Source organism: Diceros bicornis, chromosome 6 (genome assembly GCF_020826845.1).
Source record: "Diceros bicornis minor isolate mBicDic1 chromosome 6, mDicBic1.mat.cur, whole genome shotgun sequence".
NCBI classification, from domain to species: Eukaryota; Metazoa; Chordata; class Mammalia; order Perissodactyla; family Rhinocerotidae; genus Diceros; species Diceros bicornis.
The window spans coordinates 67639507-67663224 of NC_080745.1; the positions used below are offsets into that span (position 1 = coordinate 67639507).

The following is a 23718-nucleotide window of genomic DNA, read 5'->3' on the forward strand; positions in this document are numbered from 1 at the left end:
CCCCCGACGTCCCTCGCACGCACAGCGGAGGAGCACAGCAGCAGGGCGGGGCGGGGTCCAGCTCCGCTTTCCCCAAAGTGCGCAAGCGCGCCAAGGTGCCCTCCCACTGCGCGGGCGGGCTGCTGGAGCTGCGGGAGGCGGCGGCTGGTTTATAGAGACCCCGCCATCAGAGAAGTCTCGCCCACGTGGCTGGCGGGGGCCGCCCGGCCTGTGATTGGTCGGGAAGGAGGCGCGTGGGGGCGGGGCAAGGGGCGGTTCCTGGGCGGTGGCCTGAAGTGCATCCTCGCCTGACTTCCAACGCGGGGTGCGTCTGGTGGCAGTTGCTTGAGTGCATTCCTGCCCGGACCAGGTAAGGGGCTTTGGGACAAGGCCACCCGCCGCATCTACCTCCAGTTCCCTCATCCTGGGAGGGAGCTTGGATTTCTATCCTGACTCTCCCTAGGCGGGGCTGTAGCGCGGGCCAGGCTTCCACCTGCCGAAGCCACGTGGCACAAGGAGTGGTTTAGGGCTGCCCATGGATCTCTCCCTTATGGCCTCCAGCGCTTTCATGTGCCAGGCTGAGGGGCGGGGGCGTTATGGGTTGCGCACCCGTCTCCACACACACCGTGTTAGAGTCGTGATGGAGGAGTCCCGGTGGTGGGAGGATGTCTGTTGGAGGGCAAGAAGCAGCTTGAGGACTGGCCCTGAGCGCTGAGGTGAGCTGACAGAGGGGGTGAAAGGCGTTTTGGGATGACCAGGTTTTGCTAAGCTACGTTGGAGCAGGCGGTGCGCCCTCTGCAGTCCCGAAGGAAGCAAAAATGGGCTTGCACTTCCAGGCAAGGAAGAACGAGAGGGATTCTGGGTGAGTTGGGAGGTGCTACCTCCCACTCCTTCCCAGTGCGGAGGACTCGAAGAAGAGTTATCATGTATGTGCCAGGTCCTATTCTAGGCTAGGAGACGTAGCAGGGGACAAAATCTGCCCTCACGGAAATTACATCCTTTCTAGTGAAATGCTTTTCATACAGGATTTCATTTCATTCTCACAACCCTAGAAATTGGTTATTTTAAGGGATACATTGGTTATTTTAAGCAATGAGTCGGGACTTGAACTTAGTTCTTTCTGACTCTTGAGAAAGTGCTTTTAAACACTATTGTATTGTCCAGGTAGGAGGAACGGAGTAGTTTATGTTTGAGATGTAAACTCAGAAGTTTTAAGAGCTGATAAAGTGTGGGCATGGATTATACACCTGGAGGTTTGCAGATGTGTGTGGCTCTTACCTACCTCATTGGGTTCTTGTGAGGATTATTATATGTCAAGTACTTAGAACATTGCCTGGCACATAGGAAGTGCTGTATAGGGCTAAGCTATTATTAATACTTTCATCTAGGTTTTTGGGCTTTGCCCCTCTTCCTACCAGCAGGCTCTCTAGCTTAATTAAGATCATTGGAATGAAGGCAGATTTTCCCTGAATGGTCCTTAGCTATTTATGCATTCAACTAAAGTAATTTTTAAACATCTGCTACCTGCATACCTGCTTCAGATCCTTGGAGAGAAAATGCAGTTCAGAACCTTGACTAAGGAGGTACAAGATGAATGGTTAATTCAGAGCATGCACTTCTACAGTCTACCCATCTCTAGCCTGTTGGTTATTTTGTGAAAAAGGCAAGGCAGCCTTCTCTTTCTAAGTTGTCCAGTGTCTAAGGTTGTGGTTGCCTTGGAGTCACATGAGTGTATAGAGGCATATGCCTGGACCTACTCCTTTAATAGTCTCATTCTCCAACTTTCTTTAGGCAGCCTTGACACCAGCCTTCACCCATCAGCAGTCTTTGGGTCTGACTTGCTTGAGTCTTTGGCTGCCTTGATCTTCCTCTGATGTGAGTACCAGCGATGATGTTTTTTTTTTCTCCCGACCTGGGACTACAAACAGAGAAATCTTGGGTACTCCCCTCCTCCCCACACCCTTGCAAGAGGATACCCCAGAGGAAGTTTGGAAGCCTGTTCTCCGAGCTCTTATGCTGTTTGCCAGAGAAAATCAGCTCTCTCTGGGAGGATGAGCATTACTTCAGGAGAGGTAGTAGGTTATTTCATTTTTTCCCTCTTTTCTCTTCTCTCTCTCTCTTTATTTCCTTCTTAAAACAAGCACCCTGTAGTGGATAGAGGACCTATCTAGGTGACCCTGAGCATTGTGACCTTGGGAAAATAAGGCCCTAGCTATTGTCAGATCTTTGGATGGATAAACAGGATTGGCTCTGTTTGTTGTTCAGCTGTTATGTCTGCCACAGTGCTTAGTGCAGGAACATGTGTGCCACAAATGCTCACCATGCTGCCTCAATCAATGTGAACCTTTCTAGGTGTTAGTTTCCTCTTCTGTAAACTGAGATCTTGGATCCCTGATGTCTTTGAGCTGTGACATTCTCTAATCCCAGAAGGAAAGGGAGGTATCGGTCAATCATCTGATTGATTTCCACTTCCTCTCTTGTTCCCAGGAGTGGAACCATACTCCTTCAGAAGTTGAGCCACCTGGACATGAGAGTGACCTTTTTAGGGAGTACTAGTTGTGGCTTCTGTGGGAAGAGGGAGAGTTACTGTGGAAGAAAACTTGGAGACCAGATAGGACTCAGTATAGGTGGGGTAGACAATTTGTAGCTTCGTGAAAGAAAGCCAGCTCTTACTTCTGTAACCAAGGGGGGTTCTGAGTTTGACTTACCAGAGGTGACATACTGATGCCAAGGGAACCCAGGAATAAGTTGGAATGCATTTCAGGCAGGCAATGAGTATTTTTAGAGGGCAGATGAGAGCTACAGCATGAACCTTACAGTCTGTCAGGGGAGGCAGACTTTCCACAAATAACTGTAAATAACAAGAAAGTGACAGTAACAAAAGCCCAACATGTTGCAAAGGAGGACAGGATGCTATGGGATTATGTAACTGAAGGGCTTGAGTTTGCCCTGAAGGAGTCACAAGACTGTCCCCACTGGGGCCAGTGCTGTGGGGGGAAATGTTCTGGACATAGATTTTAGATGTTTTCTTGGCCTTATGCTTTACATAACACAGGGACTGGGCAGTTCATCTCCTGACCTCAGTAATGAAGGCAAAGGTTCTTGCATAATTTAGCAAATGATTACCCCTTTGTGGTGGAAGTGCTTCCACTATGAAAGGCAGAGGACTTTCCAATGTTGGGTTGTTGGGTTGAGGGTGGAGAGAGATGTCCGAGAAGTGTGTGTGTGTGTGTGTGTGTGTGTGTTTTGAGGGGGGAAGCGTAGCATTTTGCTTCATCGGGCTGTCTCCCTCTGTTGTGAGCTTGGGGCTCTGTAAGCCAAGGCAGTGTGTGATCTGCCGACCAGGCTGACTCCTTTTAGCTTCATGCAGAGTCAGGAAAGTGAACTCTTTCCCTCCTCCCACTCTTGGGTTCATTTGGGACTGGGTGAAATGCCTTTGGTCTTTGAACCAGCCTGCGGGAGGCCAAGTCAGCCTGTCCCTGGAGGGCAGAGCCAGAGCTTTCTCGTCGGCTCCGTGGTGGAGCAGGAGAGGCCGAAGTCAGAGTTCTGGCAGTGGACACTTGCTGTCTGGTTCTGACTTCCCCAGATGGTGCCACTCAGTAGTGGAGTCAGGGCCAGGCAGGGGTGCTGTGGAGATGCCACGCTGGGCTTCTTCCTGCCAGGGAAATGACTTACTCCCAGCTTATCAACTTGTGGACATCTCTCCCACTCTAACAAAAAATCTAAAAACTGACCACCACTCTCCCTTTGCCCCATTTGTTGGCTACTCTCGCCTCCTACCTCTCTGGTTGTTCTTTCTCATCTTTTGGGGCTTCCTTTTTTCTGCTTGCCTCTTAAATGTAGTGGTTTGTCAGGGTATGTCCTCAGCTCTATTCTTCCCATTTTGTGTATTCTTACTCAAAAACTTGATCTTAAACTACCTCAATGCTGCTGACTCACTGTTTTACTTCTAAGCCAGACCTCTGTGCTTTTTTTTAAGCCTAAATATCTGATTGCTGACAAACTGGACCTCTTGGTCAGCAAATACTTGAATTCTCATGCTAGGCACTGGGGTCACCGTGGTGAGCAAAATGGATGCAACCTTTGGCTTCAAGGAGCTTATGGCCTAGTGGGGAAGGTAGGCAATTAGTTAGGATAAAACCACAGAGTAATGGCAAACTGGTATAGCTCTGAAGAAAAAGTATGGAGCCAAGAGCTCTTATAGCAGAGTACCTGATCTAGTTGCATAGGAGGGAGGAAGGGGAGTCCTTCAAAGGATTCTCTGAGGAAAGGAGGTTTAAGCTGAGATCTGAAGGACGAGTGGTGCTTCCTTGCAGATAACTCTAGACTGTCCCTGAAGAGCAAAGGGCTACTTTTTTTGGAGAGAGTTGGAGGGGAGCCCTTGAAATTATTTGCCAGTGTATCTGCTTTTAAGAGTGCCATTTAGGGGCCGGCCCTGTGGCTTAGCGGTTAAGTGCACGCACTCCGCTACTGGTGGCCTGGGTTCGGATCCTGGGCACGCACTGATGCACCGCTTGTCCGGCCATGCTGAGGCGGCGTCTCACATACAGCAACTAGCAGGATGTGCAGCTATGACATACAACTATCTACTGGGGCTTTGGGGAGAAAAAGGGAAAAAAAGGAGAAGGATTGGCAATAGGTGTTAGCTCAGGGCCAGTCTTCCTCAGCAAAAGAAGAGGATTGGCATGGATGTTAGCTCACGGCTGACTCCCCCCCCCCCAAAAAAAAGACTGCCATTTATTCTGAGGTAGCTTTGCTGTAACTTCCCTTGCAGCTGCAATAACCCAAGGGTCTTTATTGAGGTAGTGGTCTTTGGTAGAATTCTTTCATTTACCGCTTAATATAAAACATTTTTGACTAGGCCTGTGGCTTCTATCAGCAAATATTTCCTCTCCCTAATATGCAAATACTGGCTTTGTTTGCTCAATTCTGTGAGTGGTTTTGGATTTAGATGATCATATAACTCAAGAAGATAGCTTTTTAAATCTTGCTCAAACTGTGCCTGTGAACTCGTAATTTAACATATATGGAAAATCCTCAGTTAAGGTGATAATTTTCAAGAAAAAAGACAAATGACTTAGTCATGGAAGATACAGAGTTAAATCTGAAAGTTATTCCTAAAAAACAAGGATGAGTAGGTGTTATTTAGTGAAGAGAGGAAGGAATAGCATTCTGGACAGGGCATAGCGTTTGTCAAGGACCTGATAGAGGTGGCTGCCTATTGCATTTAAGAAAGTCCCATGGTACCGCATGGTGACTATAGTTAATAATACTATATTGCATATTTGAAAGTTGCTAAGAGAGTACATCTTACAAGTTCTTATCACAAGAAAAAAACATTTTGTAACTATGTGTGGTGACAGATGTTAACTAGACTTATTGTGGTGATCATTTCACGATATATGCAAATATTGAATCATTCTGTTGTACAAATATAATGTTATGTGTCAATTATATCTCAATTTAAAAAAAAGTCCCACGGGCCGGCGCCATGGCTTAGCGGTTCAGTGCCCGCGCTCCGCTGCTGGTGGCCCGGGTTCGGACCGGGTGCGCACCGACGCACCGCTCCTCTGGCCATGCTGAGGCCGCGTCCCACATACAGCAACTAGAAGGATGTGCAGCTATGACATACAACTATCTACTGAGGCTTTGGGGGAAAAAAAAAATAAATAAATAAAATTATAAAAAAAAAGAAAAAAAGTCCCATGGCACTTGGAACTCAACATGTGGAAAATCAAATTTACTGTTTTCTCCCTTAAAGCTTATTTTTTCTGCATTCTCTCTCTCAGCACATTATTGCCCAAGTCAGAAACCCTAGGTATCACTCTAGATACTTGTGATGTGTCACCTTGGCGACGCCAAACGAAATCCCCCAGGATCCCCTCTCTGGCATGTTTCCCGTTGGAATGGGCTGTGGGAGAAGCAGCCATTTTGTAGCAGACACAGGCCTTCTCCCAGATATTGGATCAAACACTAATTTAGGTTCTGTGGTCAAGGGATTTTGCAAATATAATTAAAGTCTCTAATTGGTTGGCTTTGACTTAATCTAAGGGAGATTATCCTGGGTGGCCTGGCTTAATCAGATGGAATCCCTTTAAAAGAGGGCTAGGCCCCCCTGGGGTCAGAGACTTCAGCCACAGCTGGGCCTGCATTGCTCTCCTTCCCCTAGGATCGTCTCTTCCCAACTGCCTGCCCTGCGGGCTTCAGGCTTACTTAGCCAACTCCCACAATTATGTCAGCCAATTAGCTAATTCCTTGTACTAAATCAATTTTTATATATTTATCAATATCCTGTATATAATATATATATACACAAAGGGCAAACTGATTCTACTTCTCTGGTTGAGCTCTGAGTGAGAATATTCCTCCTCTACCCAATCACTTAGCAAATCCTCAGATTCTGCTGCTTCAAAAGGTTCTCTCCTTTTGTTCCCTCCTCTCTGTTCTGGTGCATCTGGGTTCATTTGAGCAGCACTTCTTCTTGCCTGGATTATTGGGGTTCCCTTCCAGCTGGTCTCTGTGCCTCCTATGAGTTCCTGCCACCCTATGTTTATTCTCAAATGATTGCCCAGAGTGTTCTTTCTAAACTATATATCTGATCTTGTCTCTCTTCTTAAAATCTTTTAATGGCTTCCTGAAACTTCAGGCAAAAGTTCAAAAGCTGTAGCTTTTTTATATGATTGCATTTTCTCTTCTCTTAGCATATCGATTATACTTCTTTTGAAAATTTTTTTAGTGGGTGCTCTAGAGTTTGCAATATATATTTGCAACTAATCCAAGTCTACTTTCAAATAACACTATACCACTTCACTGGTAGTGCAAGTACCTTGTAATAGAGTATTCCTAATTCCTCCATCCCATTCATAATAGCATTGATATACTGCATATATATATGCATATATAGCATATATATATATACTGTCATTCATTTCTCTTATTTGTAAGCTATAATCACCAAATACGTTGTTGCTATTATTTTGAATAAACTGTTAATCTGTTTGTTAACTGTTAGCAATTAAGAATACGATTTTATTTTACCTTCATTTATTCCTTCTCTGACACTCTTTCTTTATGTAGATCTGAGTTTATGACCTATTTCTTTCTCTCTGAAGAACTTCATTTAACATCTTGCAAGTCAGGTCTATTGGTGACAAATTCCCTCAATTTTGTTTGTCTGAGAAAGTCTGTATTTCTCCTTCACGTTTAAAGGATAATTATGCTGGATACAGAATAATAGGTTGATGAATCTTTTTCTTTCAACACTTTAAATATTTCATTCACTCCGCTCTCTTCTTGCTTGCATGGTTTCTGAAGAGAAGTCCAATGTAATTCTTATCTTTGCTCTTCTACAGATAAGGTGTTTTTTTTCCCTCTATTTGCCTTCTTTGTTGATTTTCTTGGTCTTGATTTTCTGTAGTTTGAATAAAATATGCCTAGGTGTAGATGTTTTGGTAGTTATCCTGCTTGGTATTCTGTGAGCCTCCTGGATCTGTGGTTTGATTCTGTCATTAATTTTGGAAAATTCTGTCATTATTACTTCAAATATTTCTTCTGTTTCTCTCTCTCTTCTCCTTCTGGTATTCCCATTACATGTATGTTACACCTTTTGTAATTGTCCCAAGGTTCTTAGATATTCTATCCTGTTTTTTTAATTCTTTTTTCTCTTTACTTTTCAGTTTGGGAATTTTTTATTGACACATATTCAAGCTCACTGATTCTTTCCTTGGCCATGTCCAGTCTACTGATGAGCCCACCAAAGGCATTCTTCATTTCTGTTACAGTATTTTTGGTTTCTAGCATTTCCTCTTGATTGTTTCTTAGAGTTTCCATCTCTCTGTTTACATTATTCATCTGCGCTTCCATGTTGTCCATGTTCCTGTTGGAGTCCTTAGCATGTTAATCATAGTTATTTAAAATTCCTGGTCTAGAGGCCGGCCTGGTCACGTAGTCGTTAAGTTCGCACGCTCCACTTTGACGGCCTGGGGTTCGCAGGTTCAGATCCTGGGCATGGACCTACACACTGCTCATCAAGCCATGCTGTGGCAGCGTCCCACGTATAAAATACAGGAAGACTGGCACAGATGTTAGCTCAGGGCCAATCTTCCTCACCAAAAAATAAAATAAAATAAAATAAAATTCCTGGTCTGATAATTCCAAAATCTCTATCATCTGGTTCTGATGCTTGCTTTGTCTCTTCAAACTGTTTTTTGCCTTTTAGTATGCCTTGTAATTTTTTGTTGAAAGCCAGATGTGTGTGAGGTTTTATGTTTATCTGGCGAGGAGTTAGGCTGTCTATTGTTTGTGGAAGCTATAAGTGTCAAAGGGTAACATTTCCTTTGGTGTCCTTGTTTTTGTTTCCCTTGTTGTCTTTGAGTTTCTAGAGACTTCTTAAGTTCTAAGATTTGCAGTTCTTTCTTTTGTTATTCAGTTCTCCCTGTTATTGTACAGGAACCTGTTGTTGGAGGGGTAAAGTGTGAGGGGAAGGAGAGCGTTCTATATCCGGTGATTAGGTCTGAGTCTTTGAGGGAGCCTGCCCCCCTGGATCTTCATAAGTGCTTTTCAGGCTCTCCTCACCCCTTTAAGTGAGACAAGAAGGGTAGAAGGGGCTGGAGTTGGGTATTTCCCTTCTCCCAAGCCAGTTAGGTTTTGGGAAAACCCAAGCCAGTTAGGTTTGGGTAGAATAGTTCCCTTTGAGGGCAGACTTTGTTAAGAACAGAGGGCTCGGGGCCGGCCCGGTGGCTTAGCGGTTAAGTGTGCGCGCTCTGCTATTGGCGGCCCGGGTTCGGATCCCGGGCGTGCACCGACGCACTGCTTCTCCAGCCATGCTGAGGCCGCGTCCCACGTACAGCAACTAGAAGGATGTGCAACTATGACATACAACTATCTACTGGGACTTTGGGGGGAAAAGAAAAGGAGGAGAATTGGCAGTAGATGTAGCTCAGAGCCCGTCTTCCTCAGCAAAAAAGAGGAGGATTAGCACGGATGTTAGCTCAGGGCTGATCTTCCTCACAAAAAAAAAAAAAAATCAGAGGGCTCTCACTACACTTAAGAATGGCTACTTCTCCCATCTCTCTGCCAAAAGCACTAGGGGATTTTTCTCTGATCTGCACCCTGAGACCCTGATGGGGCTCCTGGAGGTAAAACTCACAAAAATGTGGGGGTCCCCTCTAAGACCGAATCCTCCTGGAACTTTTAGCAGTCAAGCTGGTCCACACTGAGCTTCCAGCAATTTGTTGATTAGTTTAAATTTTCCAGTGGTCCTTGCCCCAAGAGTGGGCTTCTGCTTCTGGTAAGCTGTGATTCTCTGTACCTGCCTGTCTCTCAGGTTGGGGGTGGTAGTTTGCCTGTGACCCTAATTCTCTGATGGGTCTAAGAAGAGTTGTTGATTTTCAGTTTGTTCAGCTTTTGTCTTGTTGTGAAGACAGGAGTGACAGCTTCCAAGCTCTTTACATATCAGACCTGCCTTAGCTTTTCAAGTCATGGATTCCAGAACCCAGTTACAGGCAAGAATTCTGAAGTAAATCTGAAGTAAATTCTGAGTTAAAATCCTGGCTCTGCCACTGGGTAGTGCTTGTGTGACTTGGTAAAGTTGCTTATCTGTGCCTCAGTTTTCTCATCCATAAAATGGGATTAAATTAAAGAGTATGTGTCTTATAGGGTTATTGTGAAGATGAATTCAGAAAATGCATGTCAAGCACCAAGCAAAGTGTCCAGCACAGAGTAGAGCTCAGTAAGTGTTAGCTGTTTTCATCCTCGTCAGGTCCCCATATGCGCTGTGTACTTTCAACACTGGCTCTTTTTTCTGCCTGGGATACCTCTCCTCCATCTATCTAGCTTTTACATGTCCTTCAAAACATTGTTTATTTCTTGTTCTCAGAAAGCGTGTTCTAAATCCCTCATCCATTTTAGATAAGGTGACCATATAATTTATTACCAAATTTGGACACTTTTGAGAGTAAAAAGGGGTGCTATTAATAATTACCCACGACAATAGTCCCAGGCAAACTGAGAGGTATGGTCATCTCCGTTTTAGATACCTCTTCTCTGGCTTTCCACTGGTCCCAATGTCTGCCAACAGCATTGTTCACACTACTGTCCTGGTTGATTTACTTGTTTGCTTGCCTCCCATTCTGCAACTTCTCCAGGGCAGGCACAGTGCCTTACTCACAACCGTGGCCAGGATCTTTCACAGGGCTGGCATGTACCATGTGTGCACGCATGCACACACACACAAGCACACTGAAATGATGAAAGTGATTATGCCATGTTCATTTCCACCTTTATCTGTGATTGTTTTACCTTTAATGTGATCTCATGCCTTCTACCTCCTTCAGATAAATCTATTTTATCTTCTGGGGCCTCACTTGCATTCCACCTCTTCTGGGAAGCCCCCTTTGATTACTGTGCCCCCCATTTCTACTTCCTCTCATCTCCTATACTTATTGTTGCTGTACATATTATATACTGTTCCATGGATGGACTCTTGTTCCCCAGTCAGACTCAGCTCCCCAAGGACAGGCACCGTGTTGTCCCTGTTTCCAGTCTCCCTGACAGCATGATCAAGCACAGGGCTGGCCACCAGCAGGCACTCAGGAAACACTTGTTGGTGCCCAGTTGCTCAGTCTGGTGACCATTCACTGGGGCCTTCCCAAGCTGAGTCAGATGATGCTAGTGGCTGGTGAAAGGAGGCAGTCTGTAACAGTGGGAGGTGCTCAGGGCTTCTGGGGTAAGCTCTGATTTTGGAGACAATCCTTACTTTTCCTCTGTTCCTTAAGTCCACAGTTTTGTGTGTGAGCAAGATGGAGACTGACCTGTCTGGCTTTGACATCGATGCCCCCCGTTGGGACCAGTGCACTTTCCTGGGGCGGGTGAAGCACTTCTTCAATATCACAGACCCCCGCACTGTCCTGCTACCAGAGCGGGAGCTGGACTGGGCCAAGGTGATGGTGGAGAAGAGCAGGTGAGCGGTTAGGAGAAGGGGCTGGAGGCACTGGGGTGACATTGATGGGTCCCCTAGGGAGGAGGTGGAGACTGAAGATGAGGGAATAGGCAGAAATCATCAGGAAGGAGGGAGAAGTGAGAGCAGGATGACTCGGGACAGGGCGACTGGGAGGTAACTCTGCCTGTTGTCCTTTGGTGGCAGGATGGGAGTCGTGCCCCCAGGCACTCAAGTGGAACAGCTGCTGTATGCCAAGAAGCTCTATGACTCGGCCTTCCACCCTGACACCGGGGAGAAGATGAACGTCATTGGGCGGATGTCCTTCCAGGTCCCTGGTGGCATGATCATCACAGGCTTCATGCTCCAGTTCTACAGGTGGGATCCGGGAGCAAGGCAGTGAGAGGCGCAGCTGCCTGGATTCTGTGGGTTGGAGGACGGAACCATGCTGACATATCCAACCTGACCTGGTTTCTAAGTGTGTATACTGTAATTACCTGCTCTTAGAATGGGCCGTGAGGCTGGAGCTCTTTAGCCCAGACAGGTGTTCATAACCTTTAATTGGAAGGCGTGAAAAAAGATATTGAAAAAAAAGGAGCCATATTATGATAAAATAATAATCTTTATTGATACCTTACCAGATACCAATGATCATCATCTTTATTGATCTCTTACCAGATACCAGGCACTGTGCTAAATTCTTTGCATATATTACTTCATTTAATCTTCTTAACAACCCTTCAGAGGGGTACTATTATTGTCTCCATTTTATAGATGAAGAACTGAGGTTCTAGAGAAGTTATATAACTTGTCCAAGTTCACACAGCCAGGAGACATTGGTGTCTGGATTTTTTTTGTGTGTGTGAGGAAGATCAGCCCTGAGCTAACATCCATGCCAATCCTCCTCTTTTTGCTGAGGAAGACTGGCCCTGGGCTAACATCTGTGCCCATCTTCCTCCACTTGATGTGGGATGCCGCCACAGCGTGGCCTGACAGGCGATGCGTCGGTGCGCTCCCAGGATCTGAACCTGGACCGCCAGCAGCGGAGCACGTGCACTTAACCGCTACACCCCGGGGCCGGCCCCAGGTGTCTGAATTTTAACTGAGGCAATCCTCTCTGGAACACTCAATGAATAAGCTATCCTAATTCCTTCTTCAAAAAGTAGCTATTCAACAGTGAATTTAATGTATTTTTATCCTGTAGTATCCCAGGAAAAAAATAGGAAGACCCTTTCAGCCCAGTTGGGGAGAGAATAGATTTTCTCTGGAGCTTCTGGATGTGTGACTCCTCCCCTTTCCTCTCTTCCTCCTCGTCCCACACGCATTCATTTGTCCAGTTATTGAGCCAGGCCTTGGCTCAATAAAGACTTGAGACCCTCCCCTCCAGGGCTACCCCCAGGAGCCCCCAGTTTTGTTGAGGAGACCAGGAAGTAAACAGCTACCGTCCAGCTTGCTAAGTGGTAGGTTGTGGGGAGAATACGAGGTTGTAGGAACAGGGAGCATGGAATGGCTATGTCTTGGCAGCGGAAGAGTCGAGAAGCTTCCAAGGAAGAAGTGATCTCTCGACAGAGCAGGATTTAGCCATGTCTGGAAGCGGGGATTGTGGATATTCCAGGCAGGGGGCCAGCCTGTGCAAAAGCTCAGGTGCATAAAACAGCATGGGAACAGTTTGGGAACAGCAGGTAACGTGGTTGGACTGGTGTATACCAAGCCCTCTTTCCATCCTACTCTCTGGGCCTTTACTGGTAGGACGATGCCGGCGGTGATCTTCTGGCAGTGGGTGAACCAGTCCTTCAATGCCTTAGTCAACTATACCAACAGGAATGCAGCTTCCCCCACGTCAGTCAGGTAGGAGACCTGAATCCCAGGCTGTCCACGTGGGTCTGGAGCACATGGCTGTCCTCTTGTCTCTGGGGGTACAGCCCTTCTAAAGGGTTCCTGGGCTGTCAGTCCTCCCTGGGTGGGACTTACAATGGGCAGGTGACCAAGTCTCCCTTTTCAGGGTTTGTAAGTATTTTCTTAGGCTGACTAGGAGAGTATCTTTTTCCTAGACCAATTCAAAATGCGTTTGTTCATTTATTCTGCAAATATTTCTTGAGTGTGTATTATATGCCAGGCATGGTTCTAGGTGCTGGGGATACACTTGAGTAAGATGTGTGGTCCCTGTTCTCATGGAGTTTAAGGCCTTTTAAGAAAACAAGCACAGGGCCGGCCCCGTGGCTTAGCGGTTGAGTGTGCGCTCTACTACTGGCGGCTTGGGTTCGGATCCCGGGCGCGCACCGACGCACTGCTTCTCCAGCCATGCTGAGGCCGCATCCCACATACAGCAACTAGAAGGATGTGCAACTATGACATACAACTATCTACTGGGGCTTTGGGGAAAAAAAAGGAGGAGGATTGGCAATAGATGTTAGCTCAGAGCCGGTCTTCCTCAGCAAAAAAAGGAGGATTAGCGCGGATGTTAGCTCAAGGCTGATCTTCCTCACAAAAAAAAACAAACAAACAAAAAAGAAAACAAGCACAATAATTTCAGACTGTGATTGCTCCCATTAAGGAAATAAACAGGGTGACAAAATAGAGAACAGCAGAAGGCGTCTGTGTAGATCGGCTGGTCAGGGAAGTCCTTTCTGCAGAGCTGACATTTCAGCTGAGTTCTGAAGGATAAGGAGTTAGCCAGCAAGAGCCCAGGGAAGAATTCTCCAGATAGGGACCAGCAGTGTGCAGAGGTTCTGAGGCAGGAAAGAACTTGGCATGGTTCAAGTACTGAAAGGAGACCAGGGGGCTGGAGCATCATGAGTAGGGGAGGAGGTCACAAGTTGAGGCTGGGGACAGATCACATGAGCTGCTCAGGCAGGAAGCCCAGTTTCTAGACTTTCTCACTCAAGCCATAGTCTTGCCCTCAGCCAGCAGGGCTCCCCACTCCCAAGCATCTCTCTCCTCCACTAGGCAGATGGCCATTTCCTACATCACAGCTACAACCACTGCGGTGGCCACTGCTGTGGGCATGAACATGTTGACAAAGGTACGGTCTGGGCCGCTGTGGGCATGGTGGCCACTAGGGGGCAGCAAAGTCCTAGGGAAAACTACTTTCTCGAGGCAGGAGACAGTTCTCCAGTCTGCGTTAGTTGGGTATGGCCAGAGCCCAGCCAAGTAGTGGGAACTACAGCAGAGCTGTCCCCAGGTTGGTCTTTCTCAGGCCTTTGAGGGTGTTTGGGTTCCCAGACTGGGTGTCTGGATGTGTGGCAGTAGCGAGGTCTGATTTCTTGTTTGATAGTCCTTAATCCCCCTCCTTTCCCATCTTCAGTGAGCCTGACCATATTCCCTTCCCCCAACAGAGAGCTCCACCCCTGGTGGGCCGCTGGGTGCCCTTTGCTGCTGTGGCTGCAGCTAACTGTGTCAACATCCCAATGATGCGACAGCAGTGAGTACAAGGATCCCTTTTCCTCCCTACAAACCACGAGGTTAGCAGGGAAGGGGCAAGAAACCAAGGCAGTGGGTGGCTTCTTGGGGCAGAGGTGGGTGTGAGGAGGCCTGCTGGGCTGCACCTCTGAAAGGTCCCTGAGGATTGGCTGCTCCAAAGGTGATGGCTCGGGAGTGGCGGGTGACTTAGGTCTAATCTGTGATGAGTGCTATGGGAGTCATTTTGTGGATGATGTGGGATGGGGGGATAGCGTGGACCTGTGGAGTTTTATACTAGATCATGTCCTTTCAACTGCAACTGTGTTTAAGTTGTGAACTCTGCCTATTTCCAAAGCCCGGGGGATGGCTTACAGAATGAAATGTAGCAGAGTGAGGTGTCCAGAGATAGAACAGGACCAAGAAACTTTGAAAGAAGCCAGAGGTGGGCCGGCCCCGTGCCTTAGCGGTTAAGTGCGCATGCTCCGCTGCTGGCGGCCCCGGTTCGGATCCCAGGCGCACACCGACGCACCGCTTCTCCGGCCATGCTGAGGCCGTGTCCCACATACAGCAACTAGAAGGATGTGCAGCTATGACATACAACTATCTACTGGGGCTTTAGGGGAAAAAACCAAATAAATAAAATTATATATAAAAAAAGAAGCCAGAGGAGTAGATAGATGTTTTCCAGGCACCCGGCTCTAAGCTTCGCAGAGGAAAGGTAAAAGGAGAAACCCTTTGCGTCTCATGTTCTTGTTTCTTGACTAGAGAAAGCATAGACATTCCTCTGTTATAAAATTTAATGATGTAATACGTGTAAAGCACTCAAAACAGTGCCTGGAATGTAACAAATGCTACATAAGTGTTAGCTGTTATTGCTGCTGTTATCATCATTGCCTCCATCGTCATCACCAATATCTACAAGCCACATTTTCTTGGGACTACCAGCAAATGGAAATTTATCACAATAGCCCTTGCAGAAAGAGCACACTCCCTGACTAGTCATGCGTACACATTGCTCCTCTCCTCTTTCCCTCCCCCACCCAGTTGCTCCTTCCCAACATATGAATGAGTCCCAGCCACCTACCTGGTCGTGGGTTGAGTGCTGGCAAGAACTGGCCTGAGAATAATGGCCAGAGCAGCTACTGTTTGTGGAGCAGTCACTCTGTGTCAGGCGTTGGGCCAAGCACTTTGCAGGCATTATCCCATTTAATCCTCTCCAAGTCCTGTGAAATGGGTGCCACGATTATCCCCATTTTGTAGATGAGGATAATTGAGTCTTTAGAAGGATTAGGGAACTTGCTCAAGATCATACACTTACTCTGCACTTTTAGGGTTCAACCTAGGCAGTCTGGGCCCACAGCTAGATCACTCCCTGAAGTACAGATGGAAGGCCAAAGGGCCAGGCTGCAGGAAGGGGCTTCCTAGAGCTTGAGTGCCCTGGCCTTGGTCCCCTGGTGTGTCACATCGCTGGCAGTCCTCCTGCACCGCTTTCTCAAGTCCAGCAACTCCTGTCTATGTTTAGGGAACTCATCGAGGGCATCTGCGTGAAGGACAAGAATGACAATGAGATTGGTCAGTCCCGGGTGAGTGGAGGCCTCCCTTTGGGGTGGGAGGATGGAATTCCCTCTCCTACCCTGTCCTGTCCTTGGTGGTCACAGTAGGCCTGGGTTCCATTATAAGATTGAGAAGCCTTCTCCCTGACTCCATCCTCATTCCCCATGGATTTTCTCTACATGTCTTTGTTCAGAATAGGCCTCTCATGTCCTTTCTCCATCATTTCTGATCCTGAAGCCATAAAAGTCTGACTGGGTAGGAGAGGGTTGGGTGAGGTCACTCCACCCCTTCCCCTTTACCAGCTCAGACTTGGCTGTGACCCTGACCCTGACCCAGCCCTCTGGTACAGCCCATGTATACTGGATAAGGTCATTCCTGACAACTTACTCTTTGTTGCCCTCAGAGAGCTGCAGCCATAGGCATCACCCAAGTGGTTATTTCTCGGATCACCATGGCAGCCCCTGGCATGAGTAAGATGGGGAAGCCCTCCCTTCCTGGGGGACCTTGGAACACATGGTGGAGACCTCAGCCACACTCAGCTTTCCTGTGGGAGGCGGGACCTCAGCCTCTACAACCATGCTTCTCAGACTGGTTTGCTTGAGTGCTGAAAGCCACAGGAGAACCACACCGTAGTTCCTGAAACATCAATTAATCAGAGATTTGGGGGAGAAAGTTATATTCATTCAACAAATATTCCTTAAGTGCCTTCATTGTTCTGGATGCAGTGCAGGTGCTGGGGAGACAGTGGTAGAGAAAATAAATTCCCTGCCATGGTTTTGCTTCCAGCAGGGGCACATGACAAAGTAGGAAACAAAACTTATTTGCAGGAGCCTTCAAGGACAGTTTTAGTGGTGAGAAGGACGCTTTTGGCCTGTGGTACTTGTCCTCCTGTTACTACAGGTGTGCAGGTTGAGAAGTTTGAGAAGCACCCTTCTGCTGGGACCTGGGGGAGAGGTCGGGGGTAGCCATGCCTAGGTAGTCTTCTGTTCTTCTCCCAAATGAAAAGTATTTTCTGGAACTTCTGGGGAAGGAGGAGGAACCACTCCTCCCTGATCTGACTTTGGAAAGGAGTCTTGGCAGAGTCTTAGAGCCCTCCCCCCAGCTTCTCCCTGGTCTCTTCCAGTCTTGCTGCCAGTCATCATGGAAAGGCTGGAGAAACTGCGTTTCATGAAGGTAAGTGGGATTCTCATTGTCATCTTCCCTGCCCAGAGTCCCCCAACCACACCTGTGCCTGGGGGCTCCTGACCCTCTTATCCTTCGCTCTAGCTCCCACCCTTCATCTCACTCAGGTAGGGCCCACCCCAGTCCCTGCTGGCTGCCTGTTTTAGACACCACGGCCAGTTTCTTGGCCTTGCCTGCAGAGACAAGGACTTTCTCCCCTTCTCCCCTTCAGAGGCAGGATTTTCATGCCTGTGGGTTTCTGTCTGGCTGATCGGTGGCAGGGCAGGTGTGGGGTTCACCTTAAGGTATGTAAGTCCCATATGGGTCTCTCTTTTGTTTGTTTTTGTGCAGAAAGTCAAGGTTCTGCATGCCCCATTGCAGGTTTTGCTGTCTGGGTGCTTGTGAGTAACATATTTTCTTGGTTTGGGTTCTATGGTGGCTGGGGCACCCAAGATCTGTCTTCTTGTGTCACCCATGTTGGAGAACACATACTCCTTTACGTGACTTCAAAAGTGCCTGAGCTCAGAACACCTGTGGTCCATCTGGAGAGCTCTTGCCCCATCTTTTTTGAGGGCACCTGGCTGGCTAGGCTCTATGTACACATCTGTGTGGAAAGCCAAGTGCTTGGGTGTCCTCCTGTCCCAGGGTCTCCCCTCTGACCTTAGATCTGGAGCAGTTTTAGAGAAGTCACAAAAATGATGAGACAACCCCAGCACAAACAAGAAATGATAATTCTGTGATGCAGTAGAGCTAATGCTGTGGTCATTATCGTGTTGCGTGTGTGAAATCAACCTGTTGTACACCTTAAACTTATACAATGTTACATGTCAATTACATCTCTAAATAAATAAGTAAGTAAGTAAATAAGATTAGACAAAAATGATGAGATGGCCTGGGGCTATCAGGTGTCCAGCCTCGCCCAGGAGGAAAGCACTACAAGTCGTGGTGGGTGCCTGCCATTGACTGGACGTGTCCTGTCAAGTGCTTTGCAAGGCTAATGACAACAACAACTAACATGTGCTGAGTGTTTTCTGTGTGTCCCCACTGTGCCCATGCTTCACATCTATAATTTCACTTAATTCCCTCAGCTGTAGAGGTATATATACTGATATACTGTCATCATCTCCTTTTACAAATGGAGAAACTGAGGCTTAGAGAGATGAAGAAACTTGGCCAAGGGTAATTGCAGAATCTGAGACCAGACCCTCGGCTGTCTAACATCCTGCTATCCTATCTTCTGCTAAATGAGTTGCTACTGAGGGAGCGCTTACCATGGGCTGGGTGCTGTACGTATGTTATCTCATTTAATCCTCACAGTAACCCTGCAGTGTAGGCACTCTTGTCCTCCCTCTGCTGGTTCTGAGGTAACTTGCCCCCGATTGCACAGCTAGTAAGTGGCAAAGCTGGGATACAAACCCAGGTCTGTTAGACTCTCAGATCCTCTAAGACATGGTCCTGGACCTGGATCATCAGAGAATTTGTTAGAAATAAATAGTCTCAAGCCCTTCCCAGACCTACTGAATCAGTGTTGCATTTTAGCAAGCTCCTCAGGTTATTTGCGTGCACAGTGAAGTTGGAGAAACTCTGCCCTTTACTGCTCTCCGACAGTCCAGGTGTTCAGTGAATACGGGAGCAGGACGTTGGGTTCATCCCCCTCACTGCTTTCCCTACATGTCAGCGGGGCCTTGTGGTCTTTAGGGCTGCTGCTCGCACTCCCTAGTGACCCCCTTATCTTCTTCGTCTCCTTGAATGCCGGGGCTGGATGTGGGGTTAGGGTTGGGAGGGGGAGGGGGAGCTGATTTTATTCCGTGCCAGAATGAATATCCTGGCACTGAGAGACCAGGAGGAGGGTTGGAGGGAGAGGAGCTATGGGGCCAGCTGGAAGGCAGGCCAGGGGAATGGGCATCTCCCCCTTCCTTTTGGGGGCTCGGGGAAGGGGTGTGGGTGGGCCTGTGGGCAGATGCTGCCTAACACTTTGGTTTCTCCTTTCTTCCAGCCTCATCTTCATGGTGCCAGTGGCCTGTGGGCTCTTCCCTCAGAAATGGTATCAGCTCTTCATTCCTCACTTTGTTTTACTGAACACCCTGTCTCTGCTCTTCCTGACCTGCCTGCTGTCCTGAAAGAGAGAGGAGGGGGCAGGAAGGGCAGCATTTGTCCAAGGACAAGTGCCTGTCAGCCCAAACTCTGGGCTTCTTAACCCCAGGTGAATTGGTAAACCAAAACAGATCTCCAAGGGGCAGAGAGATGAGTTGCTCCCTCCCAGTGGAGCAAGGGCTGCCTTGGAGAGGAGCTGGGGGAACAACCCTGCTCTTTGGGTTATTAGATACATATCCCCTGGCTGGATCTGGTCTTTGAAACAGAACAAGGGGATAGCTACCTATTCTGGTTCATGTTTGCCAGAGGGTGGATGACTTGGACCTTTCTACTTTCCTGGCATGACCTGGAAGGGGAGGAGGGGTTGAGAAAGGATGATGGAAAAAGGAAGGGAAGCATCAGACTGGGATGGTGGGCTGGGGGGTGGGGGGGGGGCAGGACTAGCTCCAGGAGGCCAGGGGTAGCTTGAATATAGACTGAGAAGATGCCAGTCTCCCCTTCCTTAGTACTCTCGGTACTTCTTAGTCATGTGCTAGACATCTCCTGTGTTCTGAGCACTGTGCTTGTAATCTGGTAGAGAAGATGGAAGTTGAGCACCAGGGAGAATGAAGTCAGGCCTGAATAGAAGTAAAAGCAACATACTGTGGTATACAAAGGCTGTTAATATTTCTGATGGGAAAATCGGGAAGGGCTTCTTAGAGATGGCATTTGAGATGGACTTTATCTGAGGGTAATTTGCTGCTTGTCCAGGTGTGTGCTCATAATTCTCTTCTGTTCTCTTCTCAGTGAATTGCCAGTTTCCTATCTGGAACCGGAGCTCCAAGACACCATCAGGGCCAAGTATGGAGAACTCGTGCCTTCTGTCTACTTCAATAAGGGTCTCTAAATGCCCCACTCCAGCAAGGACCAGTCTATACCCATATTCACCAGCTCTTCCTTAGCTGTTGTGTATACCTGTGCCCTCACTCCCCTTTGCCAACAGGGCCTGAAGGCCAATGTGGGTTGGGGGGTGGTGGGTGAGGGGGAGGATGCCTCATGCTTCCACCAGGCACCTGGTTTACTGAACTCCAGGGGATAAAGGTGAACAAGGGGAGCAAAGACCAAATCTATCTGCTCCCCCTTCACCCCCATCCCCTGGAGACCAGGAGCTGAGACCCCCTTCGGGGAGAAGTTGCTGGGACCTGGGGGAGACACTCAAGCAAACCATTTGGAGAAATTAGGAAGCCTTTGGGATTCTGGTTCCAGCCAGGATTGGGGAAGAGCCCCTGGGACAAAGAGACGTTCCTACTCCTCTTTCCTCTTCACTCCTCCTCCTCTTCTCACGCTGTGCAACCTCCTACCCATGCAATTCTAACTAACTCAGGAAGGGGGAGGGAAGAGGTCTGTGTCACCTTGGGGCTCTTCACTCTTCCCCATTCTTCTCCCCAATACCCCCTAGTCGGAAAGCTTCTTTGGGAGTGCTGCTGAACGTGAGTTTCTCAGGCACCCAGGAGTTCTTCATGCTGAAAAAGGTCACTGTGTGAGGCAGCAGAGTTTCAGGTGCTTCAAACCCTGTTTGTTGACACTGATTTTGTTCTCCTGCCCTAAAATCATGTCTGACTTTACTTCTTTGTGTTTAAAAGATAAATCCATTAACTGTGAGTATAAAGGATGTATGTAGGCATTAACTACACATTTTAATGGGTATGATTTCCTGGCTGCCTCCCTTCCTCAGCCCATTGGGTTAAACACCAAAGAAAGACTGGTATGTACTGAATAGGAAAGGGAAGTTTTATTTGGACACTGCTAAGAAGAAATCAACCAAGACCAAAGAGCCTTAAAGGGCACACAGCAAAGCACAGCCACTTGTCCTTCCCAGCTTGGCTGCTGTAGGCGATTTCTCAAGCTCTGGGGTCAGGGGCTGTTGTGGCTTACCTGGGATCAATGTCTGTATGAGTTTTGTCTAGTAGAATTTACTGACTGTTCAAAAGACATCACTGTGAATTGAATAAATTTCTTGAAAGAACACAATGAACTCAGGATCTGGTCTGACTGGCCTTGGTATGGAGGTGGGTATCACAACTATAAGGGGAACCTGTCTGATGCCCGGAGGCCATTGTTCATTTCCCTTATTATGGAAGAGAAATCCGCCTGTCTTTGCTGGAAGGTCCAGAGGACTACCAGCATAGCAGCTGTATTGCTCCAGAGCAGGAATTGGTAAACAATGGCCTAAGGGCCCAAATCCCCTGCTACCTGTTTTTGTGTGCCTGGGAACTAAGAATGGTTTTTACATTTTTAAAGAAAAAAATGAAAAAAGTAAAAAAGCAAAATACGTAACAGAAGAATATGTATCAGAGACCCTATGTATGTGGCATGCAAAGCCTAAAATATTTACTCTGGCCTTTTACACAAAAAGTTTCCCCTGGAGTAACGGTTCTTAAGAACATACATCAGGATCACCTGGGGTTTGTTAAAACACAGATTGTCGGGGCTCGCCCAGTGGCGTAGTGGTTCACACGCTCTGCTTTGGCAGCCCTGGGTTCATGGATTCGGATCCCAGGTGCAGCCCTAGGCACCGCTTATCAAGCCATGCTGTGGCAGGCATCCCACGTATAAAAAGTAGAGGAAGATGGGCATGGATGTTAGCTCAGGGCCAATCTTCCTTAGCAAAAAGAGGAGGATTGGCAACAGATGTTAGCTGAGGGCTAATCATCCTCCCCCCCCCAAAAAAAAACCCACACACAGATTGTAGGGCCCATCCCCAGAATTTCTAATTGTGTAGGTCTGGATGGAGCTTGAGAATTTGCATTTCTGGTAATTTCCCAGTGATGCTGATTCTGTTGGTCTGGGGGCTGCACTAGAAGGACCACTGCTCTAAAGAGAAAAGGCCTCTTCCCTGAGGCTAAGGTACTGGCTGCAGTTTGATTTTTCCCCCTATTTTTAAAAAATATAATTATATAATTATAATAAATATATAAAAAATAAAATATAATTGATATAAATTCATCCTTTTAAAGAGTATAATTTAATGAGTTTTAGTATACTCACAAAATTGTGCAACCAACATCACTAATTCTAGAACATTCTCATCCCCAAAAGAAACCATACTCATTAGCAATCATTCCCCATTTTCTTCATGCCCCTGCCCCAGTCCCTTGCCCTCAGTCCCCCCTAATCTACTTTCTGTCTCTATAGATTTGCCTATTCTGGACATTTTCTATAAATTGAATCACACAGTATGTGGCCTTCTGTGTCCAGTTTCTTTTACTTAGCACAGTGTTCTCAAAAGTTCATCTGTGCCGTAACGTGCAATTTGATTTTAGCCGATGTCTGAACAGAAAAGTCAGTGTCTTTGAGCTAGCTTTCTTAGGCTAGGGGATCTAGCTTCAGCTTTGCCTATTTCCAAAGGCAAATAGGAAAAACATTACCAGAGCTCAGAAGCAATTCCGCACTGATGTTCTTTCAAGAATGGACAACCTTCCCCTTTCCTTCCCAGCTCCGTAAGCCTCCTGGCATTCCTCCTTCTTCCATAGACAATTACTCTTTTGGAAAAGTATGTATTGGCTACAGTTCAGAGGCACTATTTAAAAGTGTTCACTCAAACTGCATCTCAGCTCCATTTTGTAAGGCCTCTCTGCTTTCTTTGAGTGGGCTCCTGTGGGATGTGGAAAGAGAGGTGGTTAGGGTGACAAAAACGCCTTGGTGTGGGCAGTGTGAATCCAGACTGTGCAGGGTTTAGTGTTTGTCCTGTTCAGTAGCTTGGTTTGAGCTCTCAGGTAAAGGGAGAAAGTCCTCCTTTATATGGAGGATTTGTAACTCCTTGAGGCCAAGATTGAGACCCTCTGCTATGAAAATAATTGGTCCCTTGCTTAGTACTCAATCTTTACTTCTCCCATAGGGAGCTTGATTTGTGGGATGGATGAATTTCTAAGAAACTCGAGATTGGGAAAAATACTTGTCACCTTTTGCAGCACTTGGGAAAACAGGATCAAGGTAGAGGCAGAACTATGGACATTCTTAAGCTAGGGCAAAACCGATTTCTTCACTCTTACCTGTTTCGCACTTTGCCACCATTTAAGCCAAGAACAAACTCCCTCTGGACTCAGCTATGGGCTAGGCTGGGCCAGCCTGTACAATGCTTTGGCAGGTTTTTGCCAGGAAATCGGCAGCTACAGGCAGCTGGCTTCTCTGCCATGGGTCTTCATTTGATTGTTCATTTTGCCAACATCAATTGAGCTCATGGTTGGGCCCTATACAGGATGTTGTAGGGATTTCTTAAAAAATGAATAAGACTTGGTGTGCCATACAAAAAGCAAATTGAGTAAGAGGGGTCAGCCAGGCAGATATCATAGATTAGATACACTGTGTGGCAAGTGTTACGTGAATCCAGAAGAAGAAACAAGGGATTGGGAACTAGGAGTTTGTAAACAAGGAACAGTATGTGTAATGTGTAAATGAAATTAAGTGTATTACAGCACAGTGCATTGGGGATCTCTTAAGTGTTCAGTGTGAGCGGAATATGTGGGGAAATGTAGTGGCAGAAGGTGAGATAAAGAGAAGTATGCAGGGACCAGGACACAGCAAGGATCATATTGAGAAGTTTGGACTATAGATCC

General features: G+C 47.2%; 1 protein-coding gene across 8 annotated transcripts; it reads left to right on the forward strand.

Moving 5' to 3' along the window:
- The first annotated feature begins 270 nt into the window (after positions 1–270).
- SFXN2 (sideroflexin 2) lies at positions 271–21760 on the forward strand. Of its 8 annotated transcripts, XM_058543890.1 has the most exons (13): positions 271–349; positions 1771–1854; positions 10755–10939; positions 11123–11293; positions 12665–12763; positions 13862–13937; positions 14251–14336; positions 15837–15897; positions 16272–16338; positions 16992–17041; positions 17381–17430; positions 19026–19073; positions 19910–21757. In XM_058543890.1, exons 3-13 carry the CDS (start codon positions 10779–10781, stop codon positions 20007–20009), a joined length of 969 nt encoding a protein of 322 aa, XP_058399873.1. In that variant the 5' UTR covers positions 271–349; positions 1771–1854; positions 10755–10778; the 3' UTR covers positions 20010–21757. The 8 variants fall into 8 exon arrangements, with proteins under 8 accessions (XP_058399873.1, XP_058399875.1, XP_058399876.1 ...); XM_058543892.1 differs by lacking the exon at positions 1771–1854 and having other exon boundaries at positions 331–349; positions 19910–21758; XM_058543893.1 differs by lacking the exon at positions 271–349 and having other exon boundaries at positions 385–1854; positions 10762–10939; positions 19910–21758.
- Positions 21761–23718: the final 1958 nt, after the last annotated feature.

Bases quoted from the DNA above. Each gene is read 5' to 3' on its own strand.
- SFXN2 (XM_058543887.1), top strand. From the start codon at position 1,868: ATGATGTTTTTTTTTTCTCCCGACCTGGGACTACAAACAGAGAAATCT. The intron at 11,294-12,664 runs GTGGGATCCGGG...CTTTACTGGTAG, and splicing joins TTCATGCTCCAGTTCTACAG to GACGATGCCGGCGGTGATCT. The intron at 14,337-16,991 runs GTGAGTACAAGG...GGTCTCTTCCAG, and splicing joins ATCCCAATGATGCGACAGCA to TCTTGCTGCCAGTCATCATG.